The following is a 21,199-nucleotide window of genomic DNA, read 5'->3' as shown; positions in this document are numbered from 1 at the left end:
GGTTATAAACATTGTGACAAAAAAAACCACGCGATTTTGATCTTGATGTTGATTTTATTAATGCACTGAAACAACAACAGAATAATCATTGTGCAGGTTGTAATTGTATAATGTTATGGCGGTATCTGAAAAAAGATCCAAGACAATTTACCGCAGATAGAAAAAATAACAATCTTGGTCATACATGAGAAAATATCATGTTGACCTGTCTTGAGTGTAACCGATGTAACGGAGCTAGTTAAGTGATTTGGGTGGTAATTGTGTGTCATCGGGAATTATCTGTAATTGCTCGCATACAAATCCACGTTGAGGAGCAGTTGAATCCAGACTGTAGATTGCGGGTCTACAAGTGGATCTTGTCACGGTGGATATCTTGTGCATCGTAATACTCCAAATAGGATCAGTCGCTCTTTTTTTACCACCTTCAAGTTCACCAGGCTTATATAAATACCTGACAGTGATATTACCTGATAATGGTTGCGCTGAAAAATCACGTCATTGTATTGGTATATGCGTGCTTGTAATTGCGTGAATAGGTTTCATGTTGGTTGTTCGAGTAATCTCATTATTTAATATAGTTATCACATTTGGTAATCTTGCCACCCATTCACGAGATCTTTTATCTTGAATGAATTCCTTCGTGTATTGATATCCAAATAACTGCTCAGCTAGCGTTCAATTAAATCGTTCAACAATTGCCTGATCACGATGAATTGTAGCATGTCCTTGTCATATTTTGGTATTATGTTGCTTCATTAATGATGATACTGGACCAAGAAATTCTTTGCCAGGGTCAACTTGTAACAGCTGTGGCCATCGCAGACCACCTCGCTGATAAATTCGTTTAAAAGCATCGGCTGCTTCAGATGCTGTTTCCGTTGATAGCGGTTCTGCATCTTTATATCTACTTGCAACATCAACAACGGTTAGCGCGTATTTGTACGTTTTTCTACACACAGTATCATGTGGTAAAAACAGAATATAAGCTTGATGAACTTCATTAGGAACACTGACACTGAAATGTGCAAATCGAATTTGCTTAGGTGGCAGTAGATAAATTTGCCATATTGCCTGTTTGGATAACCACCCTTTAGCAGCAGAATGTTTAACCGCTGCTGCATCAGCAAGTTTACTAATTGCTGCTTTACCCTTCCAGTATCCAATTGGGGAATAATAAATCGATTCCATTTATATATTACCAGTCCCTAGTGCTAATTTACCTTTCATTGTGGATCTTACTAACCAATTAGCTAATTTTTCTTTGATATTTTTATTTTTTATAGAATCTAGCACATGAATTAATTTCACATCTGCAATATGCCTATGTTGTAGATCATTGCTTTTATATGCAACATCATGAGCATGGTATGCTTTATCAATAGCGTTTATTGGTTCCTCGCCTGGTTTTGGTTGATCCTGATTATCAAGCCTGATATCGAGTCGAGTACCAGGACTGCAATAATTATATCCTGGTAGATGTTTCTCTCCTGGGTATTTAGCCCATGGAGTCCCGGGTAATTTTGTTAATTTTGCTGCAATATCACCTCCTCGTTGCTTTTTTTTTTAACGCTGACTTTGTCCCTGAATTATCACCAGGAATAAATTTAAACTTCTTTGTACCACACCGCGTACACTTACCCGTAACCACTGATGTTATTTTTTGTGGTAATAGTTGCTAGTGTATCCGTCCTGCACTTCACACAATATAAATCCATCGATATTTTATACAGCATGGATATAATTGATTTCTCAGCGACAAGAAAATGAGAACCTGTCAAGCACCATCCTACGTTACCAAATTCCATCAGAATGATAATAATAGCACCATCTGGAAGTGGAAAGACACAGTTGTTACTCAATCTTATAATTAGATGGTTAAAGTGGGATAAATTGTATTTGGTAGCCCCGTCAGTTGATGATCAATGATGTTATAATGTGCTCAAGGATTTTAATGAAAATGCGTGAATAGATAAAGATAACGATGTTATCAAGTTTATAACCGATATTGATAAAGCACCATCAGTTGATTCCATAGACGGATCTATTAATAATTTAGTTGTATACGATGATGTGATGCTGGACAAACAATCAAATCCAGCTAGGATTTTTTCTCAAGGCAGACATAAGAACACCGATGTCATTTATGTTATTCAACGATACACACAAATACCAAAAGTGATCAGACATAACTGTAATATTTTAGTTGTGTTTAATGGAGTTGATACACACACGTTACAAAATATTCATCAAACCTGGTGCAGCGGTGACATGGATATAATTAAATACAGAAACTTCTTTTCACGAACGCAAGCTACTCCACAAGGATTTATAACAATAAATTTGCACGATCCTAGAACAAGATATCGTATTGGACTTGATAAAATATTTGGATAAATTAATAGCAGCAGAGGGGACCATGACCTCAAGTTGGTTCGTTTTTTATAATATACTCGCCATCGTGGAGAAATAACATGGACTAACCTAGGGACTCTTTGAGAGAGCAGCAGCCTCTGTAGTTAGTTATTTTGATTTTTAAGGTTATTAATCCTTTTTTTTAGGAAGGCTTATTTCGGTTTTTGGACGCTTCCAAAGTTGGTATGTTCGCCCCCTCTGCTGCTGCTTACGTTTGTGTGGATAGTAGATATTGTGTTTTTTTTCCTTCTTCTAATTCCCTTGTGTGGATATAATTTGGACTTAATGCAAATTCATCAGACAACACCATCACTGAACCTGATATTTAACCTGGCAGTCAATCATCATCTACAAATAGTGTGATGGTAGTAATGCTTCAAGTGCAACACCACATCATGATGAACGTGTCAAAAGTTCCAGAAAATTTCTAGACAGCTAGAAACTGAGATATGATACAAAGTTAAAGCAGATGTTCTGTTGTATATGTATCAAGGCACAAGTCGTCAATTCATTTACAACTGGCTGTCATATTTGGAAGAGGGAGCGTGTCACTGAACATGAATCCAGGCAGGGTAAGCAATACATGCTAATTTTGCTCATTGATCTTTCCTTCTGCCGTAATCCTGTGTTATGACTGCAGAGACTTAAACTACGCAACAAGAAATAGCAAAACAAAGAAGTTTTTTTCATAATTAAAAATAATTTATTTCTCAAAATACAAGAGAGAAAGAAATAAATTAACTTACAGCATGGTGAATGAATTCCTAGTTCCTAAAAGTCCTATAAATTCCAATAGTTGCAAGAAATCCGAATACTTTCCAATAAATGAAAATTGCCTCTTCTGTGTTGAAGTTTCAAATGTACATAAAGAATTAACATCTAAAGAATTCAAAATAATCGTTGAATAAATTTAGTTAATACCGTACAGTATAGTACAGTAATACTACCGTGTCAAGCAAAAAAAATTATAAATCTTTTCAAAAGCCAAGTCAGGAGATTCGATTAAAAAAAAGCAGACTGGGACCTACCAGAGGGAAGATTTTTTGAGGCGTATTTAAGCATAATTTCCACTAAATATTCTCCGCTTTTCCCAATACACGTTACCTTTTCAAAAGGACACACTGTTTCTCCTTGTGGCGTGCCTTATTTGCCTCCCTACCACCAATGTATCCCCATTTCATATTCTGTACAATAGCTGAAGGTTAGACTTAAGCCTATTCAACATACTTCAAAGAGACCGCCTGTTCTACAGTATGTGAAAGCACATGCAATTGATTGACAAAAAATCCATGCACTTTTTTGTTAATCTAAAAATCCCTAAAAGGTGTGTGAATTTATGCTTATATGTATGCTACATTAATGCCAGGTGTTGACCCGTTTAGGTTTCATTGGTGGGAATGCAGATCATATTTTCTTGTTGAGAACAATTCTACAGCATTCAGTGGTCATTCTTGGGATTTAGAAAGCAATTCACTACAAGCAAAGCATGTGAAGCGCAGCAAAAATAAATTTAAGAAACTCCTGGTTGACGGAGATATAAATATGATGCTAGCCATAAGGGGTGGGGTTATTTAATTACTGAATGCATGAAATCGACGGTCGAATTATACATCACTTATCTTACATTACAAAGTACGATCTTAAGTTTTAATAATTAACATGTCATTAAGTAAAGTTCCCTACAAAACTATAACTTGGAAAATAATATACACAATATAGATAGGCTTAATATCCGATGTTTCTATTTTAGAAAATGAGTGAAATACTGTATATGTCAGGAAAGTAGATATTTTACTTTTGATAATGCATTTTTTTCAGGTGACAACAGTCATACCTATGCACAAACGGTGATGCGGGATGCAAAGACCATGGAAGTAGCGAAGATTGCTGGTATATAGTAAAAAGTGAAAATGCCATTATCAGTGCCATGAGGAACACTTTCTTTGTGGCTTACTGCCACCACAATTATTCCAAAGCTGCAACAGTTGTCACTTGTGTATCACACAGGTATTGCAAATATTATATTCTAGCTTGTTAACTAAATATGATATGGATTTAAATGACAGTAAAATAAGGACAAACATGTGTACGACCTTAAAATATTTATTATGATGTTACAGCTGTAGTACACTGTGATTGCTGCATTAATGCCAACTTCTTGTTAAATATATATATATATATATATATATATATATATATATATATATATATATATATATATAAATATATAAAATCAGAACATGTATAATTATAAATGAAATATTTATAGCATACAAAATTAATGATTATTTCCATTTCTGGGTGCAATCAAACTCTCCAACCGTAAAGTAGATATGCACACATCGTATTCATTCAACAAGTGGGCAGCCCTAAAATTGCGCTGGATCATCATGTGATATTCTACATTTTAATAGTACAAAACAGTCATGTAATGATTTATTTTGTAATATTATAGCTGTATTGCTTGTCATTAATAAAGTAATAACTATCCCATCTTGTGCAATTTTCATTGCCTGTTACATTACTAGGCTTTTCACTGCCTATTACATTAACACACTTTGAAAAATATTCACTACTTGTTCTGGCGACATTTCTTGAAATTTGGCGACAAAATATTGAGGTCTGCGATTATTTTGGCGACTACTTTTTAAAAGCCAGGATTATCTCAGCAAAGCATAAAAAACCTTACTTTTCTTGTGTCAGCTTACTTTTGGTCATTTACCATGGGTTGGACAAGTGCATTGCGTCTGTTGTAGTTCCGGTGATTTTTTCTTTCAGTCTCCTTCATGAAACAGACATCATCCGTACAGACTGTTTTTACACCAAAGCACATTTCCTTTTCTGGGATGTAGGTCTTCATTATGCTAATGTTTACATGGAATCATCAGCTTCGACAGTAACAGTCGCAGTTCTTTGAATATGTATACCTTAGTACTCTGAGCTATTTATAAACCCAAAAAATGGTACATGATGCTTTTCAAAATCAGAAAGTTTGACTTCGATTATCAGTGTTTACCTAAAAGTTTGAAAAGTAATTTATGTGTCTAATATTTGGGTTTTTTAAGGAATACAATTCCTTGAAGGTCTTTGTAATTCTGTATTTCTTCATATGATACAGTACTGCTCCTTTAAGACATACATTCAAAACACTATTAAGCTAAAAATGAAAACACTACACCATTTAATATTTATTCTCCATACTGTATTGTCATGTTATGGTTGGATATGTACTCATCCAAAGCCACTGAATACTTTATCAACAGTACACGACTTCATATGGCATTACACAAAACGAGTGCCCCAAATGTTTGATCATAAACAAGACATTTGAATGGTTAATGTCTAGTATGTATTCTCATGTCAACCCTGCATAAACTTTCTCCTGTGGTTCTCCAAAGCAGTGGTTTGCCCTAAGATGCTTTCACCAATTCCACATTTGAATGGATTATGTCAAATGCCTCTACACAGCACTCTGTCTAAACATTTAATCATGCGCTTCACCTTTGAATTGTGTCTGTATATCTCTACTATGAATTCTCATGTGTTTCTTCAAATTACCACTTTCTCTAAACATTTTATTACAAACTTCACATTTGAATGGTTTATCTCCAGTATGGATTCTAATGTGGTCCTTCAAATGACTACTATATCCAAACATTTTATCACAAAATTCACATTTGAATGGTTTAATTCCAGTATGTATCCTCATGTGCCTCTTCAAATTACTACTGTCTCGAAACATTTTATTACAAAGTTCACATTTAAATGGTTGATCTCTAGTATGTGTCCTCATGTGGACCTTGAAATAACTACTACGGCCAAACATTTTATTACAAAGTTCACATTTGAATGGTTTATCTCCAGTATGAATTCTCATGTGGGTCATCAAATGAGTACTCTGTCTAAACATTTTATCACATACTTCACATCTGAATGGCTTATCTCCAGTATGGATTCTCATGTGGTTCTTCAAATAACTTCTCTGTCTAAAGAGTTTATCACAAACTTCACATTTGAATGGTTTATCTCCGGCATGGATTCTCATGTGTTTCTTCAAATTACTTCCATATCCAAACATTTTATCACAAACTCCACATTTGAATAGTTTATCTCCAGTATGGATTCTCATGTGGTTCTCCAAAGGACTACTTTGTGCAAACGTTTTGTTATATACTTCACATTTGTATGGTTTATCTCCAGTATGTATCCTCATATGGTTCTTCAAATGACTACTCTGTCTAAACATTTTATCACAAACCTCACATTTGAATGGTTTATCTCCAGTATGGATTCTCATGTGTTTCTTCAAATGACCACTATTTCCAAACATTTTATCACAAACTCCACATTTGAATACTTGATCTCCAGTATTGATTCTCATGTGGTTCTTCAAAGGACTACTTTGGGCAAACATTTTTTAAAAATTTCACATTTGATTCCTTTATCTCCAGTATGTATACTCATGTGGCACTCGAAACGAATACTCTATCTAAACTTTTTATCACAAAGTTTGCATCTTTATGTTTGATATTCAGTATTTATCTTCATGCAACTCTTCAAACTCCAACACCGTGAGGTATAATAGTAAACATATACAAGCACTGGATAAAGCACCGGATTATCATTGGTTCTTTTGTAAAAGCTCACTGGTATAGCCACTAATGTACTTGAAAGACACGTTGGTTTAAAGTTTCCAATTTTTTTCCTTTGTCCGGAGGTATACTAATGGACCAATAGTATGTTTCGAAGTAGAACGCACAGAATAGTGACGTATGCCACCACACAATAGGAACGAATGTGACGTATTCCACCACAGAATGGCGACAAAGGTTAAAACAGGTATTATCTCGATATTAGGTAGGAGGACCATTGATTTATCTTTATTCATATAGTATTACAAATCTTCAATACCGTCACTGTGTGGTATATTTGTGTAATGTAACTTAACAAGATTCAATGTCATCACTGATTGGTATATGATCGCAGAGAACATGCAAGCTTCAACATCACCACCGTGTGGTATATTTGTGTAATGTAACTTAACAAGCTTCGACATCATCACCTTGTGGTATATTTGTGTAATGTAACTAAACAAGCTTCAACATCATCACCGTGTGGTATATTTGTGTAGAGAGGAATTACAAGCTTCAGTACCAGTCATATAGCATTATATTTGTGTAGGGACAAATTACAAGTTTCAATACCATCTTTGTGTGATTTATTGATGTAGAGATAATTTAGAGGCCTTGATAACATCACAGTATTATGTTTGTGCAGAGAGATAATACAAAATGAAAACTCAAAAGACACACTATTTTGTGAATTAAATCCCAAATAATGTGAAAGAGCCCAGCATAAGTGTACAGCGTTCGGAATCAATTCCAGTAATCTTGTGTGTGCTGATGTATCAATGGTGTTGATGTATCATAAGAACACAAATGTAACACAAAGGAACCCGTTTTTACGCTTCTCAAATAAAGTTGTGTAATTCATTAAATATGAGAAAATCATTACAATTTCTTAAATGATAAAGGAATATTCTTGGAAAGAAAATTAAAAATTGTGTTACCGTATTTCAGTCCCAAACATAGAAGGCAAATTTTTATTTAACCTTATGCCACTTCTATCCGGTTCTTTTTTTTTTTTAAATATGCATGTCTTCTCGGGTGTGGATGTTCGATTATATTCGAAAAACAATGAGAAACTATTCATAGAGGCGATAAGAATTGTCAGTTGAGTTCCAAGATAAACAAGTAGGAAATATCCTTAAATCGAAAATGGGTGTAAAATGCTGCATTATAGACGAAGAAACAAAAAAAAAAAAAAAAACTTCTGAACACCACAACAATACAAGAAGGTAATCTCCTATGTTACTGTAGTATTTCCGCAACACTCCCCATTGTCCGAACAAACGAATTACACCTTTCCACATTACAGTAATATTGGGACATAATGTTTTTTAGTAAAATAATAAGACTGAAATTTTCTCTAATTTGTATTAAAAGTCATTTTCCACTAAATTATATTGAAAGTAATTTTCTATTAAAATATACTGAGATTAAATTCATTTATTTCGGTATTACAATTATAAGTAGTAACAGGAGGCTGCGTAGGATCTATGGAAATCAAAGTCAAAAAGGTCGTGGGGTTATTAAGGGTCTATGGACATCAGAGTGAAAAGAGTCGTGGGGCTGTTTAGGGACTATGGTCACCGTACTCGTGTTCCCACATTTCCACTACTTTGTATCCTTGCTGTTCTAACTTCAATGGTCGCTGACACGTGGCCTGGTACAAGTCCTCCATGGTCCGTTATATAAACTGATATTTGGTGAGACGTTGAGGGTAACAGAGGGGACAAGCGTGAAATAATCAACCGTTAAATTCGTACACGATCTTGGGGTTTTCTAAGTCCCAAACATCCACCGAATACGTTCCGATGGTCTTTTCGCCTTCTCGCTTGCGGACATGTTGGATGCATTTGTCTTCCCTGTCGCACAAGTAATGTAGCCATCGTATGGCTTTGACCGGATACTGAGTTTAGACAAAGTTGGTAGTTTAAGGCCTGATGACAGACAGTGTGTTTTCAGGCATGAATCATAGGCGGCATACTAAGGAACACGCATTCGCGATGGTGCGGGCTTCTTTCAAAGTATCGATCCCTCCGTGTTTTATGAATAATTCTTGAAATTTTCCACAGCAACGCCATAAAATGTCAACGTCGGAAAGACAATATGTTAACATTACTTCCTGAAAGTCGAAGGGGTCCAAGGCGTGAGTATGGTACCAAGCGTAGAAAGCTTATCGTTGTTCGGTACACATGTTGTCGGGGTCGTAGTAGCGAGCCTCAGGAAAATGGGGTAGAGCGGCGTGTTAATTGGCTTTGGTATTGAAAAAGTGCAGAAACAGCATTTGGCCATTTCTGTCATTCCAAACATTTTAGGCATTCGACTCAAAGGCATGGCCATGTAACGCATTGAATCAACCACATCACTGTACTTCACCCACTTGAATGGAAATGATTTTGGCTCAGTTCAAAATTACTTTCGTATCTAAGAAGAAATTGCCCATCGTATCCCAACGGATCGTGAGCCATCACTGTGGCATGGCGATGACAATCTCCATAACGTTCGATGTCCTGTTGGCTCCACGTCTCGTTGATGGGGTCTAAGATCCATAGGGCGAGATTGGTGTGTTCATTCTCCGGAATATTTTTTCACGTCCTCCAGGAATCTTGATGCACTGAGTGCAATGACTAATGATAGGCTCTTGGATGCACTTCTCGCACACTCGATGAGCCACGCAGATATTAAGAATGTGAATGCCGGTCTCTTGGATGCATCCGAAATCGAAAAAGATGAAATTCCCTTTCTTCTATTCATCTTCCTTCTCTTGTTTAGAATGATATTTTTGAATGTAGCAGTCGTGTTCCACGTCTATGATTTGGCGACAAATGTGACATCACTTCTTTCCTGGACAAACGTGTAACGTTGCACTATTGGTATGTATGCCTTGCCCACAAGGACGGCACACTCTTAGCAGTTGTCAAGCACTTTTTCTGCTGTGAACCTTGCGTCTTTACATGTTGTTGGTGACAAAAATTCTTTACAAGCAGGGCAATGCACTCGTTCTTGTCCTTTGTCTAGACAGGCTTGAGAGGCCAAACATCCTGAGCATTTCGATCCACAATGTTTGTGTTGATATAGATTTGTTATAGCCACATTCACATTTCTCACAGTAATAGCTGTATACCAGGAATGGGGCGATACTGGTAATGACATCGAAATGTTCATCGTGATGATAGACGTGAATGTATTTTCCGTCTTTGAAATATTTGCCTCGAAACAACAAAGGTCTGCGCATTTCTTGAGGATGCACTTTCAAGGTTTAGCGTGGAGCCAATACGTCTTGCAATTTTTGCATTTCAGGAATACCACAGCGTGTGACATTGGATATCACGCTTGCATTAGTTCTGCTTCACTTCGTTGTTTGGCTCGGTCCGATCGTCGAATGTTCTCCCAGGCTCTTTTCCATTATGCCAAGTCGTTCTTGTCGGCATACGTTCGTCCCACTACGATGACACGGGCTAAATACATCTGGTCTTGAGTGTTGTTAATTTGAACAAGGTTATTTTTGTTGCCGTGAAGTTCTCAACCGAACACACCTTTCTGCGTCCTGTCCCTTGGGGAAGGGAAATGTGCGTCATGAACAGTGTCGCGTTTCCATCGTTGATGTGAAACTTCTCATTGGATTGTTGAACGTGTTGAATCATGTGTCGATGACTTTGGAAGGTGTCGATTCTGCTGGGCTGCTAAAATAGATCCAAACGGGGGACCTGAAACACTCGTTCTTGTCCTTCGTCTAGACAGGCTTGAGAGGCCAAACATCCTGAGCATTTCGATCCACAATGTTTGTGTTGATATAGATTTGTTATAGCCACATTCACATTTCTCACAGTAATAGCTGTATGCCAGGAATGGGGCGATACTGGTAATGACATCGAAATGTTCATCGTGATGATAGACGTGAATGTATTTTCCGTCTTTGAAATATTTGCCTCGAAACAACAAAGGTCTGTGCATTTCTTGAGGATGCACTTTCAAGGTTTAGCGTGGAGCCAATACGTCTTGCAATTTTTGCATTTCAGGAATACCACAGCGTGAGACGTTGGATATCCCGCTTGCATTAGTTCTGCTTCACTTCGTTGTTTGGCTCGGTCCGATCGTCGAATGTTCTCCCAGGCTCTTTTCCATTATGCCAAGTCGTTCTTGTCGGCATACGTTCGTCCCACTACGATGACACGGGCTAAACACATCTGGTCTTGAGTGTTGTTAATTTGAACAAGGTTATTTTTGTTGCCGTGAAGTTCGTCAACCGAACACACCTTTCTGCGTCCTGTCCCTTGGGGAAGGGAAATGTGCGTCATGAACAGTGTCGCTTTTCCATCGTTGATGTGAAACTTCTCATTGGATTGTTGAACGTGTTGAATCATGTGTCGATGACTTTGGAAGGTGTCGATTCTGCTGGACTGCAAAAATAGATCGAAACGGGGGACCTGAAACTGTCGTGATGAATGTAAGGCTCAAGTGATCGTCTTCTTTGGCTTCACATTGCCGTTTCAAAGAATCCCACACCTCGGTGATGAACCCTTCTGCTTTATCCAGCGGTGCGTCGGATTTGAAATCCTAAAACTTCACCGTGTACGTGTAGGCGGTGGTTCTAAATTTTTTAGAGGAGCGCTTTTCCGTCTCTCAAGTGTGGTAGTAGTTTCCAGGGTTTAGTTGTGGTGGTGGACTTTGGTTTGGAATAGGCTCTGTCAGTCTAGTCGAAGTCGTGGAAGGTGATGGTTCAGGTTCGTTCATGTTTTCGATTTGAGTGAACACTTCTTGTCGTGTGTGAGACGATATATCACGTCGCTGCCTCTTACCTTCTTCTCTCTCACTGAGATCGTGCGGTCGTTTCATCTCGATTGCTGATTCAGAAATGATTTAACCAAGTTCGTTCTCTCTATATATATATATCCTTCTCTACGTCTTGTTGTGACAATGACTTTGTATATTTCACAAAATCACTTAGGAACCCTGGCTGACTGATGTGAAAGACAATGGTGCGTCTTAAACACATCATCCATCTTGACGACCCTTCGATTCAAACCAAAACACCCAGACACTTCGTGTCATCAAGAGAACTAGAGTCGGTACTGTGCCGTTCAGACACGTACTTACTTCAGAAAACCATGCTGCTCAGCAACGATGTCTCCTTCTCTCTGTCACTTCTGCTTTGTCGTTGACCTAGATATCTGCCAACCCTGATGTAACACTCTTGTTTCCTCATTTGATATATATTTAAAACATTACTAAATCCATTTTTAACAAAACTACCCATGTTTTGACAGCAGTGACGATGTCTTCTACTGCTCTTACCAACTATTGTTAAACCTACAAAGGTGATCTTTCCTAAGACCAAATTACAAGACAAGGCAAGTGCGTTGTGAAGTTGACTGGAGACATCTACACAACTGTCAAACACCCTATGTTCTACCTCTTGCTGTGACAATGACTTGCAATACTTTACATTATCTAAAGTAGAAATGTTTACAAACCGTACAAAGTTTTGTAACTGTGGCATTTGACACTTGCACAGACTCTTCAATTTAAGTGTCACTAGAAAAATGTATATCCAATTTGTACCATTTTCCAAAATACGCACACACTTGCAACGTGACCGCGAATCTGTATTTCTTTATTTGTGGATATCACACAGACTTGTCCAATCATATATAATTGAATAAGAACGTTAGGAATATCCCCTCATTTTGTCAGAAATATCAAAGCTTTATGTGTATTTCCCCATGTTCCACCCTTTATTAGTGCTTAGGTATGCTCCATAAAATAAATAATTTGTACAAAAAATGAAATTTGAATTGAGATTTCTCTTTGTATATAATTTTGTTTCTCAAGTTGTTGGTGCATGGCATTTTACACTGGCATTCCTTGTCAAAGTGAAAGGCATTTCTACACATGTCATTGCCTTTATTTAATTCGGTTTTTTTGGTTAGTCATCGTTAACTTTTAATTTTAATTTATTAATGAATTTCTTTTCATAGAAGATTTAATTATTTTTTTTTATAGAAGATTTAAGACTTCCTTTTGCTTGTACGGTATTTATGTTGTTTAGTCTGTTCCAGAGAAAAAACTATATATAGCAAATTGTTTAAGTTTATTCAGGGTTTTCTTTCAAGCTCGACAAAATGTACCATGTTTGTCTTGAAAGGGATTGAAACTCTAAGTTACGCGGATTTGAAGGAAAACATACCTTTCATAGTAGAGTTTGCTGTCTTTGTGTTCGTTCTTATCACGAGTGCTTTATATATTTGTATTTTAGAGGTCACAATTCTTAAGTAAATACATGCATCAATGGACAGGCAGATTGGGTCATCATCCTTGAGGTTCACTGAACTTTATCTTCTTTACTTCATACAAATCCAAATTCGCTAGTTTGAAGAAGAATAAATACAACAAAAACTGACACCCAGTGCTGTAACACTTATGTCTCTATTAATGTGATCGTGAATGTCAAAATGTTTGAGTGAGATTAAACAAGTTTGTCAGTTTCAAAACGCGAACCAATACTGTGGCCGGTCAGTATTTTGATGCGGCAAGAAGAAATTGTACAATATGCAAAAGAGGGATTGTATGTTCACACACCAGTCTCTCTGCACTAGAATGGTAACGACGCAAGAGCGTTGTCCTTATTTTGCACACTACCTGAGAACAAACTATGCATTACTCATCATATACGATTTCATTTGCTATGCTTATTTTCTTACTGCGTTCGCTTCGAATTGACTTCAGCAGCTTCTCGCACAGTGACAAGATCAGGCGTGTTATTTTATGTTGTTGTTGTTTTTTTCTTCTCTTGTGGCTGGCTGCTACACTACATGCCCTGAATTTAGAACCAAACAATGTTACTCGTTGCAAGTGATTGCATTGGTTAACCGATATTTTCCACCGCCTTAGCTTGAAATTGGTTTCAGTTGTTTTTCGCACGGAGAAAAGATCAGACACGTTTTTCTGTACCTGACCACTAGTCACTTTATGTTGTTGTTGTTGTATGGTTCAACGCCATTTTTCAGCATACGATAGGCTATACATGGCGGCCAGTATTAATGGCGGAGGAAGAACCCGGAAAACCCCCGGAAAGAATCACTTACCGACGAGAAGCTACTGGCAAGCTGTCTCACATACCCAGATTGGCTGAATCCTTGGCACATCACGGCTTGTTTGGATGTACTATTATGTGGACACTTTATAATTCCATGGGTCTTCAGTTAAAAATCACTCTTAAGAAATTATTTTAGGGTTAGCTCTGTGTGACTGCTGAATAAAGATTGAGATTCGTGTAACATTTATATAAGTAATTTGGGTTAGAAATCAAATATTTCCCCGTTATATATCATGCGACCTTTTCACAAATTTATATAAATTTGATCAGCATGATTTATTGCTTCAATATTTCCTCTTCCATACATCTTATGACAGTTTTGTAATGGTGTATGTTTTCTATGGATGTGATTATATAAGTTGAATAAGTGTTTCTTTGAAACTTTCATAAGGAAAATATACCATAAAAATAAACGTACGTGTCGTGATATTTTTTTAAAAGTAATAATAACGTTCTCTCTCTCCGTGACTGTAGTTTTGATTGAAATCCTAATGGAATTGTTCCCGTTTGAAGATATCTCTCCAAAATTGTGATTAGTAGTCACAATAATTACGCGAACTTTTTCCGTTTGTCACGTCATTTTTTCAATAGTTCATCCTCTAAAAAAATGTATATCAATTTTGTTTCATCCATCAGTAAATCTTTGGATGAAATAAAAACTTGAGTTTGAACAATCCAGGTATCTTAATTTTATCCTATTTTTGGCACTGTAAAATGTCATGGATTTTCTTCTTCTTCTTCTAACATTAGATTTACCGTTTTTCAGAAGAAAAAAAACAATCACATGGCTTTTTCAAGAACGAGCAAGTGGTATTGCACTGTATAACCCTGCATATTGTTAACTCTGAATTCTAAAGCCAAAACACACTTTCAGGAACAAAATGTAACCATTTTCGTCTTAGTTTAGACTGTCGATAGCAGAAGGCGCGTTTTAGTGACCCCCCCCCCCCCCGCGCCCTTAGATTTGTGAAAACTTTGCAACATTGTTGGTAGAGTTTGCTACGAAACACAGGGCATCTCATACATTTGGGATATGCAGCAAAATGTTAAGCAGTCAGTCTACAATAAATATCACCTTACCTTTTTCTATAAAACTGATCAATGAATGAAAACAATGAACATTTCTCACATAGAATGTGTGGTTGTCCTTGTTACCATTGTTTAATAATGCCGACAAAATAACAGGCCCAAAAATGGTGTCCTACGTTGTTTTTTTTTTAATAACCATTCTTTCTTTCTTTCAGGATAATTGGTTTCGAGCAGGAACGTTTGAAAAACAACTTCAAGATTTACTTCGTTGTTATTTTATACAATCCAATAAACCAACTGGAGTGCACCATGTATTTTCGTACCTACACCAGAAAACACATTCCTCTTATGCACTAACACTAGATAACTGAGATGTGTACTTTGACGATGTCATCACCTACAACGATACCAGAAAGGGAAAGGTCACATAGAAACCAGTTACAAATTCTTTGATGGACTGAGTGATACAAATCTGAAGTTTAATTTAGGTGAAAGTCAGTTTTGTAGTGTTCGTGTCACATTTGAGGACATATTATGGGACAAGGTCAAGTTAAACCTGTATAAATTAATGTCAAGGCTATCTCCGAATGCCCAGTTCCTATTAGTAAAGGTGGCCCTCTACAGTTTTGCATTTTGCATAGGGTTAGAATTTTAAAGAAAACTAATTTCTCCTGGTTTTCTTACTGGTGATACAGGCTATTTAAAAAAAGACCTTTTATATCTTGGGTGTAATTCAGAGAACTTTTAAGTCCCTTTATTTTGGTGTATGATTGATGGGTGTAATATGGATTATAGAGTATACAGCTTGGCCTTACTCCAGATGTGCACCTTTCAAAAAAGTGCTAGCTCCACTTGGTCATTTTCACTTCCTGAACTTCAGAGGTAAATTGTATAAAAAGAGCTGATATTTTTTTTTTTTAAATTTGATATATTTAGTAATTCATTAACAGCCCTTTCAAAAGCTGGTATTGTCTAGTCTGACAAAATTCATTTTCCCTATTTTAATAGCTACTATGAATAGTGTAATTTAGACTAATTCAGGCCGATTTTTGTAGTACAAGGGAGCAGTCATTTTAGTTAGCAGTGTGCTTAGATCGTGTACAATTTCCAAAAGTACAATATCCGAAGAAATATCATCCATATTACCTTAATGTAGCATAGAGGTATGCCAACATTATCTGCACTGTGCATGTTTAAAATGCAAACAACTTCACCTTACATACGTCACTCTCTCAAAAGTACATGCTAACTGGTGAGCGTCCCCAAAAAGCAACTGATGTGATTCTTGGGTATGGTCGAGTATTATCAGAAATTTTGTACGAATATTTCCATAGGAGTCAAACCTCTGAAAAACTGGTTGAGTAAGAAATCCAAGTTTCATTGTCCTTGCAAATGCCAGGAATTTGTTGACAAATTAAAGACTGTACTTAAAACTGCACATATCCCTTAAGCGTCAAATTGTAACCAATTATTTAAAGTGTATATTGATGCAAGTAATGTAGTAATTGTTGGAGTGTTGATTCATGAAGATAAAAATAGCGTGGATCATTCAGTGTACTATTTTACTAAACAACTAAATACACACCAGAAAAATTATTCCAGGATTGAGTAGCAATGTATAGGTCCTTCTGGAAGCATTGTATTCAGTGACCACAATCCCTTTACTTTCATTAACAAAATGAAAAACAAGAATCCGAGATAACTGAGTGGAGTTTCATGCTCTATGAATACAACGTTGATATTGGGGACATTGACGGAATATGATTGTATATGCAATTTCACATGTAAAGAATCACTATATTGCTTTATTTTGTTTCAATTTTTGGTAATGTATGCAAAGTGTCATATATAACTGATCTTCGTTATGTAATTTGTTTATCACAGTACCATATGTTTATTTGACAAATATATCAAAGAAAGCCCTATTGTATAAATCATTCTTTTACTTTATGAAAGGTGTTGTGTATATTTCTATTGTGTGTTTAACTTATCACTATTACTTTAAGTTGTAGATAATGCAAACATGTTAGGCAGCTAATGTTTGTCTATCATTATAAGCTGTAAATAAAATGTTGATATTGCTTTTAGTTCAGAACAATCTAGGCGTGTATCGTTTACAATTAAAACTGAATTTTCTTTCAGAGAGATACACATATACACCAGGTAAAACTATGTATAAATAGGGCTTTAAAACAAAGTAATTTATTCCCATTCTCTGTGTAATTCCTTTACAGTTGTTTTGAAATTTGAGAGGAATTATTAATTTAAATTATTCATTGGAACAATTAAGTGCACATTGACTTTGGATATACAGTACCCTAGTTTGGAATGATTGTGAATTCATTCCAAGACATTCTGGATTGCATGATTACGGTACTTGGGGACACTCAAGACTTGGAATTCATTTGGGATTATTTTTTACTTTATACTGATGGGAAGTAAATTACTTGTTGATTTTAGTGCAATTGTTGGTTTCACTTTCTTTATACATATTTTAAAGGAGCACTACTGCATAAATTTTAAAAATGTTTACATGACAAATCAAACTTGTAATTTAAGGTACAAATAGTTGTTTATGCTTTCACATTAATTTACATGTAATACAAAGTATTTACTGCTGTTTTCCATGGGATGAAATCATTTAAATACTAGTCAAATATTCTCCTTGAAATAAAGCACCATTGATACTCAGTTTCATAGCAGCAGACAAGCAAGTAAAACATTTCTCATGTAATTGGATCATCTCAAAGTGCTACTGACTGAAAGTTTGTCATGACATATCTCTCTCTAAATAAAACAATAAAAAAGAGAGGTCTTTATCTGTTTATCTACATGGTAAACTCATACTAATCCCACGTTCACCCTTAGTGAAAGTTTAATGTTAATAAGTAAAGCTGTATAAGAGTTTCAGCATGGACACTGAAGAAAGATTAACCCACACACATAGATGGCAAAAGAAAATTCCTTATACTGCCAGCTTATTCACAGGAAAATACAAAAGAAAATATTTGGAGAAGGTCACAATCCTAGACTACTTTTCAAGAACTGAAGTTAATTTATTGGGGTTAATGAGACAAACTTTGAAAGAATCAAGTAGGTCCTTGAAGATATCTTAAATCTTCATATTTTAACAAACAATATAACTATTCCCAGAAACTTGTCCAATCCTGATGAAAATTGTAAACCCACTAAGGCTTTTGTCATTTGCGCCTGAAATTAGAGTAGGAAACACATTTTGAAAGCTATTTCTGAATACATCCAAAAACACCAAGTTCCAGGTGATCTTTGAATAAAATGGTACCGAGTTGTGTTAGAAACATCGTTTGTCATTGGCTATTTGGCTCACAGAAGAGATGAAGGGCAAAAGTTGGAGTTTTTGTTTTTTTTTCTTGCATAACAGACCCATTATTTGCAGTTCATACCAGTTTGCCTTAGATCTGAGACAAAAACGTCTAAAATCTGGACACACAATCGGATTCCTACCACGGGCAAAGTTTGGGCAGAAAAAAATTGGGTCCAAAATATGAGGTTTCTCCCACTGTACTTTGTAGTGCAACAAGAAATTCTAGATTATTTAGTATCATTGTAGAGCTACATCTGTCTACCTTTCTTTAGTGTATCATGCATGTCTTTGATGCTACAGAGCTCGGCAGTAGGCTACTACCTCCTGCCACTTAAACTCGTCACCAGGGGTTAATGTGTTAAGCTAAAAATGAAAACACTACACCCTTTAATGTTTATTCTCCATTATGTATTATCATGTTATGGTTGTATATATCCTCTCCCAAAACCTGTGAATACTTTATCAAAAGCATACAACTTCCTATGCCACTACATAAAACTAGTGTCCCAAATATTTTATTATAAAGAACACATTTGAATGGTAGATGTCTACTATGTATTCTCATGTCAACCCTGCATAAACATTCTATCACAAACTTAATATTTCCATGGTTTTCTTCCAGTACTCATCCTCCTGTGGTTCTCATAAGGAGTATTTTGCCCTAAAAACTATCACCAACTTCCCAAGTGAATGGTTTATCTCAAGTGCCTCTTTAAAACCACTCATTCAAAACCATAAATCAACACACTTCATCTTTGAATTGTGTTTGTTGTTGTTGTTGTTGTGGGGTTTAACGCCACTTTTCAGCACACGATAGGCTATACATGGTGGCCAGTATTAATGGTGGAGGAAAAACACGGGAAAACCCCGGAGAGAACCACCGACCAACGAGAAGCTACTGGCAAGCTTTCTCACATACCCACATTGGCTGAATTCGAGACTCGAACCGATGCATACAGAGGTGAGATGGCAGTGATTCGTAACGGAAAGCACTTTAGACCACTCAGCCACTCGGTGCCCCACGAATTGTGTTTGTATATCTCCAGCATAAATTATCACGTGTTTCTTCAAATGACTTTTTCTTCACATTTCATTTCAAACGTCACATTTTAATGGTTTATCTCCTGTATGGATTTTTATATGGTTCTTCAAAGTGCTACTATGTCCAAATTTTTTATCACAAAATTGACATTTGAATGGTTGAACTCCAGTATGTATCCTCATGTGGCTCTTTAAATTACTGATATGTCCAAACATTTTATTACAATGTTCGCATTTGAATGGTTTATCTCCTGTATGTGTCCTCATGTGGTCCTTCAAATAACTCCTCTGTCCAAACATTTTATCACAAATTTCACATTTGAACGGTTTATATCCAGTATGAATTCTCATATGGTTCTTTGACTGACTACTGTTTCTAAACATTTTATCACAAACTTCACATTTGAATGGTTTATCTCCAGTATGTATCCTCACATGGCGCTTCAAATGACTATTGTGTCTAAACAGTTTATCACAAACTTCACATTTGAATGGTTTATCTCCAGTATGTATTCTCATGTGGTCCTTCAAATGACTACTCTGTCCAAACAGTTTATCACAAACTTCACATCTGAATGGTTTATCTCCAGTATGTATCTTCATGTGGTCTTTCAAGTGACTACTCTGTCCAAACATTTTATCACAAACTTCACATTTGAATGGTTTATCTCCAGTATGTATCCTCATATGGCCTTTCAAATGACTGCTGTATGCAAACATTTTATCGCAAAGTTCACATTGGAATGGTTTATCCCCAGTATTTATCCTCATGTGGCACTTGAAATCTCTACTATTTCTAAACATTTTATCAGACATTTTCACATCTAAATGCTTTATCTTCAGTATGTATCTTCATGTGACTCTTCAGACTGCAACACCGTTCAAACATTTTATCACAAACTTCACAAGTGAACCTTTTTATCCCCAGTATTTATTCTCATGTTACTTCGTCCGAACATTTTATCACAAATTTCACCTTCAAATCGGTCCGTCCAAACCTTGAGTCAGTGTTGGGTAAAGGGCAATATTGATTACACGTGTTAGGTGATGTGCAAGATGTCCAAATTGTTAAAAATATAGTCCACATTCGCATTTGAGGATTTTCCTTTGAGCAGAATTTCCCATCATTCCACACAACAGTCGCCATATTGTAAGTGGAAACACTGTCTTATCGTTGCTATTAGGTATCACGGTACCAGTTGTGTTTCCATATACCTCAATGCAAATGTTTTGTAAAATAAATATACTTTCTATCCCACTTCAGCACGCAAACCACACACTGTCACAGATAATACTGGTAGATTGTCAATTTGACAAGGACATAACCAGGTACTCCATTTCATTTAACAGAGATAACTCTACTGGAACTATACAGGGGCAGTAGATAGCTAGTCACAAAAGACACATTTTTAGCCACGTGTACCACATTAAAAAAAAAATAACAAATACAAATATGACCTACATATGAATTAACATAATCTGACATGTTGCCAAGAGGCTCAACTTTTTTTAAAAGCCTAACAGAAAGTATAACTTACATAATGCATCAATCACAGCTGGTTTTGTTGTTATTTCTGAATAAAATCTTCCTACACCTTAGGCTCCGCCCACTTGGGGTTGTTAAATTGGTACCGTCATACCATTATTATCGAT

General features: G+C 36.2%; 1 protein-coding gene across 1 annotated transcript; it reads right to left on the bottom strand.

Annotated features, from left to right (window-relative positions):
- Positions 1–4,499: 4,499 nt before the first annotated feature.
- On the bottom strand, positions 4,500–20,866 carry LOC149784229 (uncharacterized). The gene is made up of 2 exons (XM_089932961.1): positions 19,602–20,866; positions 4,500–6,812 (listed from the first exon to the last, which is right to left on the bottom strand). Exons 1-2 carry the CDS (start codon positions 20,360–20,362, stop codon positions 5,897–5,899), a joined length of 1,677 nt encoding a protein of 558 aa, XP_089789087.1. The 5' UTR covers positions 20,363–20,866; the 3' UTR covers positions 4,500–5,896.
- Between the last annotated feature and the right edge of the window lie 333 nt (positions 20,867–21,199).

The sequence above is a fragment of the Sinohyriopsis cumingii genome, chromosome 14, assembly GCF_028554795.1.
Source record: "Sinohyriopsis cumingii isolate HCF-2022 chromosome 14, ASM2855479v2, whole genome shotgun sequence".
NCBI classification, from domain to species: Eukaryota; Metazoa; Mollusca; class Bivalvia; order Unionida; family Unionidae; genus Sinohyriopsis; species Sinohyriopsis cumingii.
This window is presented reverse-complemented; position numbering and strand designations above follow the sequence as displayed.